General features: G+C 42.2%; 1 protein-coding gene across 8 annotated transcripts in view; it reads left to right on the top strand.

The window, feature by feature from the left end:
- FRY (FRY microtubule binding protein) overlaps positions 1-13,349 on the top strand; it is a 429,617-nt gene that overhangs the window by 343,630 nt on the left and 72,638 nt on the right. For all 8 annotated transcript variants that reach the window (XM_087865212.1, XM_087865211.1, XM_087865207.1 and 5 more), the window contains 5 exons: positions 1,573-1,829; positions 2,781-2,927; positions 4,407-4,575; positions 5,740-5,830; positions 11,723-11,805. In XM_087865212.1, coding sequence (XP_087721338.1) covers positions 1,573-1,829; positions 2,781-2,927; positions 4,407-4,575; positions 5,740-5,830; positions 11,723-11,805 — 747 coding nt within the window. The remainder of the gene's footprint in view (positions 1-1,572; positions 1,830-2,780; positions 2,928-4,406; positions 4,576-5,739; positions 5,831-11,722; positions 11,806-13,349) is intronic.

Here is a 13,349-nt window from a genome sequence, read left to right as displayed (position 1 = left end):
GCAGTTGTCCCTCCGATTAGAAGGATTTATTCCCTTCCAAATTCCTGATCCTTTCTAGCGAGTTAAAATAGTTCTTTTGCCATAACGTGCCCTGAATCCTTGTAGCCAGAAGTCCTTTTCCTCCACCGACCCCCTCCAGCCCTCTGTTACTGTCTGTGTCCTCTGTCACGTGCTATCTCGCCCCAGAGTTACCTTTCTCAACACAACTTGCCTCAGAGCCGCCTCGTCAGGGACATGAACTGAGCCTTGAGTCCTTGCTGGCTCCACGGTGCCTAGCACAGTGCCTGCCCCTAGAAAAGGCCCCGTATGTTGAGTAAATAAATGTTCTGGGATCTGAAGGAGCTGAATATGTGTCATAAAAGTTCATGATATCAGTCATCACATCCATAAAGTTTAGAAATTAAGTCGGTTTTGAAATTTCGAGCGACTGGGGAACATCCCAGCTTAACCCTGATTATCGTGGCCCAGCATTAAATATATTCATATTCCTCAAAATAAAAAAAAATGGTAATTGTAATTTTAGGAAAAGGGCCAAATCAATGAAAGCCACTGTTTCAGGGATCTAGTGGATTATCTTGGTGTAATTCCTGGCGTCTGGGTTGTTCTATTGTTTGGCAGCCAAGAGCTCTCCAAACGAGATTACACGCCACGCTGGCTAACAGCAAGGGCATCAGACCATGCTTTCGAATTTCCCTTAGGATAAAACCGTTTCTTCTCTAGATGTTAGAAATAGAAGAGTCCAAGCAGCTTGCAGCATATAGGTAATGCTGTGCTTTTATTTCTATAGAAGGCTTAATCAGATCACAGAATTAAATGCCGCTGGCAGTGAAACAAAGGGTGAAATCGCTGGGCTGGATGTCCGGTTTTACCCCTTTGACTCATTTATTTCATCAAACGAAGCACACCCCTGAGCGTGCACCTGCCGCATAGTTGGCAGTTTTCGAGTGGAGACCACGACCATGAGTCCACACACTGGAGGTTCGCTTCTCAGTTTGAGAGCGAAGAGCTCCAGGAAGACACTCGGTAAACTGTCAGAAGAGTGGAAAGATAATAGTCCTTGTTCCAACAGTCCTAACCACTGTTTATTAAGAGCTTCCTGGGTGCCCAGCACTGTGCTGAGCACATAATATACCTTATGATTCTGTTAATCCTCACAGTGGCCCAAGGTGTCCCATTCTACAGATGAGGAAACCGAGGAACAGAGAGGTTAAATAACTAACACAGAATTTCCTGCAGCTGGAATGTGGAGGAGCTGGGATCTAATCCCATGTCCTGATTCCGAGCCCCTTGTTTTGTCTGCTCTGATGCTTCTCTTCCATAGCAGCGGATTTGAACTCACGAAGCCTTGCGCCTCACTCCACTTTGACGAAGCCCATGCTTTTCCCGCTGTGCTCCCAGACGACCCTCTACAGAGCACAGGCGTGAGAGGCTTGAGGACAAGCCTCAGTTGTAAGATTTTGAGGCCTTGAGGAGCTCTGTAAACTGAGGTCACTGTTCCATCTGTCGGTTGGTGTTAATATCTTCGTTTATTTTGATGAGATAACGCAGGGCTCTGTCGCTGCTGTTCTCTAGAGGTCAGCCAGCGGTTCCCCACGACACACCCAAACGGGCGTCAGATCATGCTCACCTACCTGCTGCCCTGGCTGCACAACATCGAGCTGGTGGACAGCAGGCTCCTCCTCCCGGGGTCAAGCCCCAGCAGCCCAGACGATGACGTCAAGGACCGGGAAGGGGAAGTGACCACCTCGCATGGGCTGAGAGGGAGTGGCTGGGGCTCCCCGGAAGCCACATCGCTGGTCCTGAATAACCTCATGTACATGACGGCCAAGGTAAACTCCGGGGATCCGTGCGTCGGGAACACGGCTCTGTCGTCCAGGAAAACCCTGGGGTTAATCCAACCCTGTGCTGCCAACTCCGGGCAAACCTCACTCACCATTAAGATTCGCACGAATAAATAAATGTAAAGGTCAGATATGTTTAAAGAGACCTCTAATAGCGTGCGATCATCAATCATCTATCTCAACTTCCATTTCGACCTCCATAAAGACTAAAGATTCAGATGGCTACCCTAAGGGTAGCTAAACACAAACAGAAAAGAATTTTCTCTTAACTCCCATATAGAATTCTTACTGAATAGTGCCAGATAACTTAAGATATACCAAATACTTTTCATGCCTTAAATTCCTGCACAAGTATCGCATTCTGTATTAATCTAAAAGCAAAGATCAAAATATTTTGGGGAAGTAGACATCCTTATCATGTGATGTAGGTAGCAAATCAAATACCATAAATAGAGAATCTGAGTGATGGATTTACTGATGCCCAAATTCATCACATGTTCCTTTTGAATATAAATTTGTTAACATATATTAAATTTGAATAAAGTTAATATCTGTCTATGGAAAAAAAAAAAGAATCACACAAATAGGGCATGGACCGTGGTGATGGCTGCACAGCGATGTGAATGGACTTCATGCCCCTGAACCCCGTGCTTAAAAATGGCAAACTTTATGTTATGTGTGTTTTACCACAATTTTTTAAAGTAATAATGCAAAGAAGAACCCTAACGTATGAAAAATCATGACAACAAGTACGTACATTACTGCTTGGCACGTTGTACGTTGTTGAAACATGGCATCTTTGTGAGGAATGGCCATGTCTCCCCCTTCTCAGGATTTTGAGATGGCCATGACCCTTGTAACAACTTTTAATCAAACATTTTGCACCCTGCCGTTTTCCCCACACGTGCCCCGGGCTGGTTTCTATCTTGTTTGTTACAGTATGGAGATGAGGTTCCTGGGCCGGAAATGGAGAATGCCTGGAACGCTCTAGCCAACAACGAGAAGTGGAGCAACAACCTGAGGATCACCTTGCAGTTCCTGATCAGCCTGTGTGGGGTTAGCAGCGACACGCTTCTCCTGCCCTACGTGAGTGTCCCTCAGACCTTCGGGAGTCGCTGCTCCTGTTGTATTTGCAGCTGCAGGTCACGATGTGCTCTTGGCGCGGAGTAGTGCAGATGTCAGGTTTTGTCAGCCACGCGAATCTCCCGGGAGCTCGTCTCCGTATTACATGAAAGTGTCCTTCTGCCCCTGAGAAGCAGTCTTGTAGCACGTTATATGATGACTAATAAAAATGTTTCGTGTTTACATCTAGACGCTCTTAAAAGACAATACAAATGGGGAGTATCCAGGTGTTTCTCTTCAAATGTAGATGGTAGGAGAGAAATAAGCAGAGAGAAATCTTCCTGAGATACATGATATTTAGTGTAGATACATGATATTTACTGTGAGTATTTAAAGGTGATCTGATGGCAGCATTTTAAATTTTTTTTAATTTTTTAAATTTTTATTTTATTTTTTTAAAAATTTTTTATTATGTTATGTTAGTCACCATACAGTACATCCCTAGTTTTTGATGTAGTGTTCCATGATTCATTGTTTGCGTGTAACACCCAGGTGTCCATGCAATACGTGCCCTCCTTAATACCCATCACCGGCCTATCCCAATCCCCCACTACCCTCCCCTCTAAAACCCTCAGTTTGTTTCCCAGAGTCCATAGTCTCTCATGGTTCATTCCGTCTTCTGTTTACCCCCCCTTCATTCTTCCCTTCCTTCTCCTACCGATCTCCCTGCTATTCCTTATGTTCCATAAATGAGTGAAAATCGGCAGCATTTTTAAAACCCTAACTCATATATGCAAATGATGAATCATTGAACATTCCATCAAAAACCAATGATGTACTGTGTGTTAGCTAACTGAATTGAAATTTTTAAAAAATTTAAAAATTAAATAATAAAATAAAATAATATAAAAATAAAATAATAAAAGAAAAGAAAAGAAAAACCTAGTTGGCATTTGTGTGCTGTTGGTTCTTGTGAGAGATTTTGTGCCGCCCGTTGTGGCTTCCGTGCCTCAGGTTGTACGGTGAGAGCCGCAATAACGCAGAGCTTCAATCCAGACTTGTTTTGAAAATTTAAAACCCTACAAACAGCTAAAATTCATTTGTTTCAAGAGGAGTAGAGAATAGCAGGGGACTGGATTCCTTATTTAAACAAAAATAACTAGCAGTTTTTCCCCATGGTTTGTATGAATAAAATTCTTTCTAGATAAGGCCTTAGCTGGCATGCTTTCAGTCGGGAGAGAATTCATGTGCCCCAGGTGTTAAGTTTTATAAACTTGGCCCTTAGGGAAGGTGAGGCCTTTAGCATGTGCTCCTGTGAGACTCGAGCGTGCAGAGAGGCCAATTCTAATCCGCGCACTGTGGTTCACGCTGGGAGACCCTGAAGCGCGGCTGTCGGGGTGCTAGCTGCGGGGAGGGACGCGTTCATGGAAAGAACAGGTTACAATCTGGCATTCTTGGGGGTGAGGCTCTGGAAGACGCCCCTTGTGTTCGGTTTCTTCTCAGATTAAAAAGGTGGCGATCTACTTGTGCCGTAACAACACCATTCAGACCATGGAGGAGCTTCTCTTTGAGCTGCAGCAGACGGAGCCGGTGAACCCCATCGTCCAGCACTGCGACAACCCGCCCTTCTACCGCTTTGCAGCCAGCAGCAAGGCCTCCGCGGCAGCCTCGGGTAGGGGGAGCGCAGCCGGGTGGACTTCTTGTCTTGCATCTCTGGGTGTTTCTTTATGCAGAGCACTGAGGGGATAGGAGTGTGTGTGTGTGTTACTTTTTCTTATTCCCGTGTGAACTTGTATTTGAGAGATGGCTTCAGGGGCGCCTGGGTGGCCCGGTGGGGTAAGCCTTCAGCTCAGGTGATGATCCGGGATTATCCGGATCGAGTCCTGCCTCGGGCTCCCTGCTCAGCGGAGAGTCCGCTTCTCCCTCTCCCTCTGCCCCTCCCTCTGCTCATGTCTGCGCATGCGTGCGCGCTCTCTCGCTCTCAAATAAATAAATAAAATATTTTTTAAAAAAAGATGGTTTCAGAATAGCTGAGACTCTTTAAGGGCATGATCGGTGTAGTGATCATTTTGTAAGGCTGACCATCAGCCCGTGACCCCGTATTGGTGAGCCATGAGCTTTGCACTTCAGGCTGATCCCCGGTAGGACACAGCAGTCACTTAGGAATCTCATTTCTGGACCCTCCTACTTATATCTATGGAATTTTCTTGGCTAAGAGTGTCCCAGGGTTAACTAAAACGCCCCTCAACAGTATGATCACTTTCCATAAATCGGCTTCTCAGCATCATTTTATGAAATCTATAACATCCTCCTCAAGTTCCTTGAAGTCAGCTTCCCTTTGATTTTCCTGATATCATAACTGCCTTCCAATCTGTTTCCTCCGCTGGTCTCTGATGCCCTCTGTTTGCCCTGCACCTGCTGCCAGCGCATGTTCTCGCAGAGAAGCAGTAGCCCAGGGATCAGAAACTCTAGGTACTTGGACTTGCTTCACTAACATTAGTTTAATAACTCAGACGCAGAAATACTACGGCAGCTAGCAGCAGGGTCAGCCACTATAAATAAGCTCATTACCTAAGTGGTCAGGAAGAAAGTGTTTCAAGAATGTTGCAGCCTCACTTTATAAGAGAGTTGAGGAATTTGGTTTAACCATAACAGATGTCTGGGATTCTCCTATTTCAGTGGTGCGGGCTTGGAAGTTTGTTTAGAATGTCTGAGATTGTACAGAAGATGTAAGGGATCTTTCAACCATGAGATTTTATAAGAAATCCTTCTCTGTAATTACTCAAGACCTGGGCTTAACCCTTCCCTGTACATTTTTTTCGAATCCTACCTACAGGAACCACCTCCAGCAGCAACACAGTGGTCGCCGGCCAAGACAGTTTCCCAGACGCCGAGGAGAGCAAAATATTGAAAGAATCTGATGAGAGGTTGGTGCACAAATTTGGCTTAATACCCAGTATAACTTTCAGCAAGAGTCTACACAAAGGCATCAGTAAGAGTTAGTGGTATTTCAAAAATTATACACACACACACACACACACACACACACAAATTCTTCTTTGCTTTTAGAAACACAAACTGGCCCTGATTCTGCTCTGTATATCCCTGAAGATAACGATTTCTCCCTGAGAAAAGCCAGAGGAGAGAAAGATTAAGAGGCATGTCATCTGGAGGCTGAATTGCACTTAACCGCAGGGCTTACTAAAAACCAGTGGTGATTCTGCTGGTAGGCGCAGACCATCTGGAATTAGAGGGAATTTCCATGTGAAATTTTCAGATCTCATTGTAGAATGATTACTTAGAGATTGAGTAGTTGCCTTGAGGTGAGTTCTATGAAACATCATCATTTTTATTCCGTCTTTACATGGTCAAATTTGGTGACCCAACGACACTGCCTTTTCCTGCTAAAAGAAGCCTGTAGTCTCTTCCCATTAGCTCTTTAATGGTATTTCTCTTGCCCCTTTACATTGCCCAGAAGCTACTCATAAATAAATAAAATCTCCATCACTATTTCCGGTAGTTAATTGTGAAGAACAGAGAAACAAAAAGAAAGAAATAGGACTCAAATTAAAAAATAAAAATTAGATGGGGCGCCTGGGTGGCTCAGTCAGTTAAGCATCTGACTCTTGATTTCGGCTCAGGTCATGACCTCAAGGTCATGAGATCGAGCCCTATGTTGGGCTCCATGCTCAATTGGGGAGTCTGCTTAAGGATTCTCTCTCTCCCTCTGCCCCTCCCCCTTGCTTGCGCCCTTAATAAATAAACATATAAATAAATAGAATCTTTAAAAAATAAACATTAGAATGATTCTCACGGTGTTGAAAATTCCTTAGGCTAACAATTTTCTAGTGAAAACACCTGGGGAGCCCTTTCACTTAAGAAATTAGTAACAAGGGGGTGCTTGGGTGGCTCAGTCGTTAGGCATCTGCTTCAACTCGGAGTGTGATCCCGGCGTTCTGGGATCGAGCCCCGCATCAGGCTTCTCTGCTGGGAAGCCTGCTTCTTCCTCTCCCACTCCCCCTGCTTGTGTTCCCTCTCTCGCTGGCTGTCTCTCTCTCTCTGTCAAATAAATAAATAAAATCTTCAACAACAACAAAGAAAGAAATTAGTAACAAGGATGAGATATTCATACAAATTCATAATGGAGACAATTCAGTAGATCAAATAATTGAAATAATTCACTCAACCCATAATGCTTCCAGATGCTTCATGACTGTCCTCAGGATTTCATCCTGTGCACGAGAATATGGCAGGGGCTGCAGGTGGAAGGGTATCTGATGTCAGACGGACTGCCTCTGGAGTTCTGAAGGCTCATTTTCAGGTCGGCCCCTGTCAGATCCCTCAGTACCTCCACTCCCGGGTTGTTGCACTGCCTTTCGGCTGATGCTCTTCCACATGAGCCTTCCTTCAGGCTAAAAGGCCAAACCTAAGATCATAACCATAGACCTCACCCTACCCAGACCTCTGATAAAGGCCTTTCTTTCTTGGAAATGAGTAAAGGTTTTCATGCTCCATACATCAATGACAATACAAGATAATTAACATGTTTTCAATCCGTATTTCTATGGAAAACTTCCTCATGGTAAATAATCACATTATTTCTCTAAAGATACTTCTACTTTCTAGTTGGAGTGTAACATTCTTTATCATTTATTGTCTAGACTGAATTTTCCAATCTTAATTTTATTTAGGGTAGAAAGGTGATGAATTTCTATATATTAACATCTCACTTCAAAGGCCCCTTTGGGACAAGAGCCCTGAGTGTCCTGCCCAAGTTTTTAGTGGTGGCCCTTGGAAGTAAGAGGCCAGTCATCTCTGTAGTATCAAGACCAGAGAACACCTCTAATAGAGGCTTTCTGGTTTAACTCTTGCTCTCCTCCTCTCTCACTGTATCTCTGTTGGCCATTGGAAAACCTGATACAGTTATGTACCCACACTTTTATACATATGCATTTATATCTGGTTCTTTCATAATGGCTGTATCTATTTATCTATAGCTTTATTGGCCATATTTGTATATATATTCATATGTATATAACCATATACATACGAATATTCTATCCCAAAGTATACCATTATTCCATTGATCCTGTACTCCACCTGCACGATTTCTCTAATACATTCTCTTTTTTCTATGAAAGTAGGCTGTGCCCTCAGCCTAAAATACCTTATTTCTCTTGAATCTGCTTATTACCCTTCCTTCGTTGTAGACTCCGTCATGTTGATTTATAGGTACTTGTACACATGCTTGTCTCAACCACTAGATTTTCATTCTTGGAAAACAGAGACCATAGATCTCGTATACATATTGCTATCCTTAATGATTAGCCTACTATGCTATACATAGTAGGAATTCTTTAATGTTTATTCAGTATGTGAATGAAAATGGGAGAAATCTCACAGCCCCAGAGATAAGCTGTCCAAACACCATCTGGCCCCTTTCTCCCTCCCTCTTGCTAACCCCATTACAGAAGATAGTTACTTATTCTGTTCTTTACAGTCCTTGTAGACAAAGAGTCTACAGATACAATTGGTCAGAAATACTGACCAGGCTACTGTGTACCCAACTCCTGGGGGGTACTGGTCACCAAAATACGTTATTGGGCTCCAGGGGGCGCCATGGAGTTGTGCAAAGAACTAGGCCTGATGCCATGTTTCTTCCAGCTAGATTAATGGTCCTTTGATGTATTTTGGTAATATTTAATACTATCATATCTACTAACAAAAAGTTCAGATAGGCTATGGTACCATTAAAACAAGGGTAAAGGAGTAAGAGCCAAGCTAAGAGGAGAGTAAGATAGTTGTGTCAAAAGTCCTCAGGTCCTAAGAAAAACTACTGAAAGTGAGTATTAACCTAAACTTGAGTTCTTCAAGAGCCAGAGTCAAAAAGAAGAATACAGTGAATTTTAAACTTTTCAGTGTGTAAAAATAAAAACGATTCATGAAAGCTACTAACAGAAACTACCCTTAATAATATTATTTTTTTAAGATTTTATTTATTTGAGAAAGAGAGAGAGAGAGGGCAAACACAAGCAGGGGGAGGGGCAGAGGGAGAAGCAGGTTCCCCACTGAGCAAGGAGCCCAATGCGGGGCTCCGTCCCACGACCCCGGGATCATGACCTGAGCTGAAGGCAGACAACTTAATGACTGAGCCACCCAGGTGCCCCAAAACTACCCTAAATTCAAAGAAGGATTTATCATGTAGGGTTTTTTTAATTAAACAACAAAATGAACACATTTTTTATTAAAATAGCTGTTTATAGCAGTTTGTAAAATATGCAGAACCATAAGGATTTTCAGTACATCAACCCTTAATAAATGCTTATTTGATAAATTTATAGTTCCATGAAAGGATTTTTCATAAGGAACCAAAGCAATAAGCTTCAAACGTATAAATTTCTGGTGATCTCTGTTGATACAGGGATAGAGATTAATAATCTACAAAAAGTTACCTAAGTATTCGAGCTAGATCAGCAAGTTAAAATTTAGAGACGCATTTTGTCCTTCTAGTTTTTCTCTTATCAGAGTGATATTCATGCTATATTTCTTAAGATATGTACCTTTGATGTTAAAAGGCTATTTACTTAATCCTTGAAATTCCTCTACAGCCAAGAAAGCAAAGGAAAATAACAGATTTTAGGAGCCAGTTTTTACTTCTTTTTTTTTTTTTTTTTGCCAAGCTTATACTTCACTACACTGTGGTTTTGATCTTCTCCAGAGTAAAGAGAACAGTCTGGAAGGGGCTTGCTGCTCTTGGTCATTTTGGCTTCATAACCTCTGCCTAACACTCCTTTCAATGATCTCGAAGGAAAAGAGCATTGTCATCCATTCTATAATTCTTTCCTGCCTGCCCCTCCAGAGCGTGATTACAAAGCCGACATGTACTGTGTATGGTTCATAAGCTCTCTGTCCCATGGAAGTCTCCAGATGTGGAATTCTTCCATCCTCCTGATTATGTTCCTTGCTGAATGAGGTCTGGGCTCTGCCTAGGCTGCTTTTAACTTGGCATTTGTCAGCACAAGTCTGATTAAAGAATGTCTTCAGAAAGTAATAGGTTTGCCACTTTTCTAATTTCATAAGTTCGGTCTGATGCGGACGGACTGAGCAGATGTCCTAGCTGTTCTGTTTTATGGATTCACAAAGCAGTAACCCAAAAGATATGACAATAATGATTGAAATACAGAGTTACTAGGGAAAAGATGGCCATGTCAGGAGAAAGAAAAAGCTGCAGCCAACATTGAATACGTGAATAAAACCAAAGTCATTCTAGTCTGTTACATTTCTGTGTTCAGCAAATCTAAACCGCTGAAGTTCTGAGGATATACACCCAGGACAAGGGAGGGTTCTTAATGGAACATCCAGTACTTTTTCCTAGAGTGTCCCTTTTTCTCCGTACTCTGGAGGACAGCTATAACCCTACATTCCTCAGTTCTGGAGGGAAATAGAGTGTTGATCTGTTGTCAGTTAAGGCAGAACACCTGTCAGTAATGAAGGGGAACATACCAGCTCTGGTTTGAATTTTCCAGATATTTCTAGATAGCCTTAATTCTTTCAAGTTTTTTTTTTAACGATTTTATTTATTTATTTGACAGAGAGAGAGACAGCCAGCGAGAGAGGGAACACAGGCAGGGGGAGTGGGAGAGGAAGAAGCAGGCTCCCAGCGGAGGAGCCTGATGTGGGGCTCGATCCCAGGACTCTGGGATCACGCCCTGAGCCGAAGGCAGACGCTTAACGACTGAGCCACCCGGGCTCCCCTAGATAGCCTTAATTCTTTGCTTTGACTGCACATATATTAAGTAGCTAAAACTTGAACCATTTTATATAAAATAAATACAAAATTTTATCATCACTTCCCCTCAGCCACCCCCTTGCCCTACATTGTAGGCCTTTGGATGACAAAAATACTTTTGATTTGAAAGCCCTTGGTGCCCTGAAGAGAGAAGGCAAGGCATTCTAGAAATTCAAGGTAGAAATGTAATAACTAATCCCTTACAGTTGGATGTCTCACAGTTTGGGAAATGTTCTAGCATCATTTCTTTTGATTCCCACAACAGCCCCAGTGAAATAAATGGTGAAGTATTAGTCTTATTCTTTTTCAGCAGGTGTGGAAATAGGGTCCCCAAGGAGATACAGGACTTGGCCAAGGTCACAGAGCTAGTGAGTGAGAGCTCAGTCCTAAAATCACCTGTTCACCTGCTCGGAGGCAGCATGGCTCTCAAAGCATCCTCCTCCTGCCACCTTCCTGTGCTTGACACTGGCCAAGTTGTGTAACCTTACTCAGCCCCTTTCCTCACCTAGGACCTTTTCCTAAAAACCTTCAGATCATTTTAAGGGAAACTGTAAAGCTGATAAAGTCCAGGATTTGTTAGGAAACCATTTTTGTATATAAATATAGGAATATATATTTAGGTATGAATGTATATAGGAAACCATTTTGTATATAAACCCAATTCTATCAACTTTGACTTAATCAGCAATTATTTACTGACCACTTACCTTATGCTAGGCTACCGTGTGAATAAGGGATTCCGATTATTCCATGTCATTTCCATTTTCTTTCTAAACAAATGCTATTTTCTGGCTCAATTCAAATATCAGCCTTCAAATATTTATCTTATGAAGGCTTGAACCTGCGCTTCTGAGCAAGGGTGACCACTGGCCTTCTCGAGGAAGACAAAATGCTTGGGGTACAATTTTTGCAGTATTCCTTTAGGAAAAGCATCGTTGGAACTCACTGCTAAAAACCCAACCACTAAATAATAGTACGTGTTTATGAGTAACGTGTCGGTATTTTCCAATGGTTGTTGTTGTGTTTGAAGGTTTAGTAATGTCATCAGAGCCCACACCCGCCTGGAGTCAAGATACAGTAATAGCTCTGGAGGATCGTACGATGAAGATAAAAGTAAGTACCAGCAGGTGGTTCAGATGGAATACAGATGGTTGGGGAGTGGAAAATGAGCCTTTTGATCATTCCTCTTCTAATTACTTTGAGACCATAAATATTAAGTAACCACCTAACCCAACTATGCAGGTGAGCATAGAGTCAGCATCTTAAAGGTAATGCAATGAACAAATCGAAATTAGAAAACTTCAAACTACTGCCCAAATCCGTATTTTTATACTCTTGGCATTTTTTTTCCTTGGCGGTGCAGTTGGGGAAAGCCTAGTAAGAAATTGTCCCATTAGAGGACAAACGTTGCGGTTCAGTTTTTCAACCTATCTTAAGAATGGATTTGACCTTTAAGCTCCGTGAGTCAGCTCGCCCAGGGCAGGATCTGTGTTCACATTGAATCTCTCAATGGCATAGTCTCAGTAGCCAAGGGAAAACCTCACTAAACCAGGAGCTATAACTGTCACAGGAATTTCTTCGCACCCTGGGAAGGTGGGAACACCAAAAAGGTCAGTGCATTCATTTATTTTGTTTAAGCCCTGGGCAGCTTCTGTGGATACTGAGCAGGTAAAGGGTATCACTCGGTCACAAGTTGCAGAAATTCTGGAACCAAAGAACACTCCCTGTGACATTTCCGTAAAGAAATCAGTAAACTGTCTGGTGGGATTTATTTGTCTCTTTTGGTAGAAATTGTGAATACGATGGTATTTCATGAGTTAGGTTCATTTGTCAAAGCGTAGGGCCTTTGTAGCTATTGTTCTGATTTGTTTTGTTTTTATGGAAAATGTGCAGAGTAAGTAAGAGCTACGTAGTTGTAATGACACTATATTTCAGCTGCCCTGACTCTGCTTCTTAATGCACAGACAGGCAATTCTTCCGCACTGAAAAGACCAATGGAAAGAATGTCTAAAATTCATATGTAACTGCTATACTCTAATGTAGGCTAAGTTTCAACTATGTCCCTATATAATTTCTTACTAGTACTATCAGTCTGAGGTAAAATAAAGCTCTTTGTATTTTCTCTTCTTTCTGTACCCCATCAGGGGACCATACCATCCAAACACCTAATATTTGAAATCTCAAGGGCACCGACCATCAGTTTTAGATGGGACAAGATTTTATAGATGTAGAGAGTAGCAATTGAGAAATGGAGAGTTGTTGGTTCAAAAAAAGTCTGGTTGCTATGCAATAATTAGTAACTCAGAATTTGAGAATAAAAAAAAAGTTGCATCATGAAAAGGTAAAGCAGTCAAATCCTGCCCCCCGCCCCAGAATGTGACAAGCATAACAAAACATAATTCTCTATGACTGTGGATTTTATATCAGGAATATTGCTGTCTTTGCCAGTTGATTCCTTTAAAGTGTTATCCTTTTGCTCTGTGTCCAGAACATAGAATTTGATAGAAATGCTATAATCAAGTAATTTCAGTCATTTTGAAAATACATAGTGAATTTCAGAGGATAATTATAATAAAACAAGATAATTATGTCATTATATAAACTCACATCACTGGCTTTAGGGACAAAAAGAAAAAGTAATAGAAGTATTCGTGAAG

This window comes from Ursus americanus, chromosome 10 (assembly GCF_024610735.1).
Source record: "Ursus americanus isolate L20-20 chromosome 10, mUrsAme1.1.p, whole genome shotgun sequence".
In the NCBI taxonomy this organism is placed as follows: Eukaryota; Metazoa; Chordata; class Mammalia; order Carnivora; family Ursidae; genus Ursus; species Ursus americanus.
Note: the sequence above shows the minus strand (reverse complement) of the source record. Positions and strands in the feature narration are given on the sequence as shown.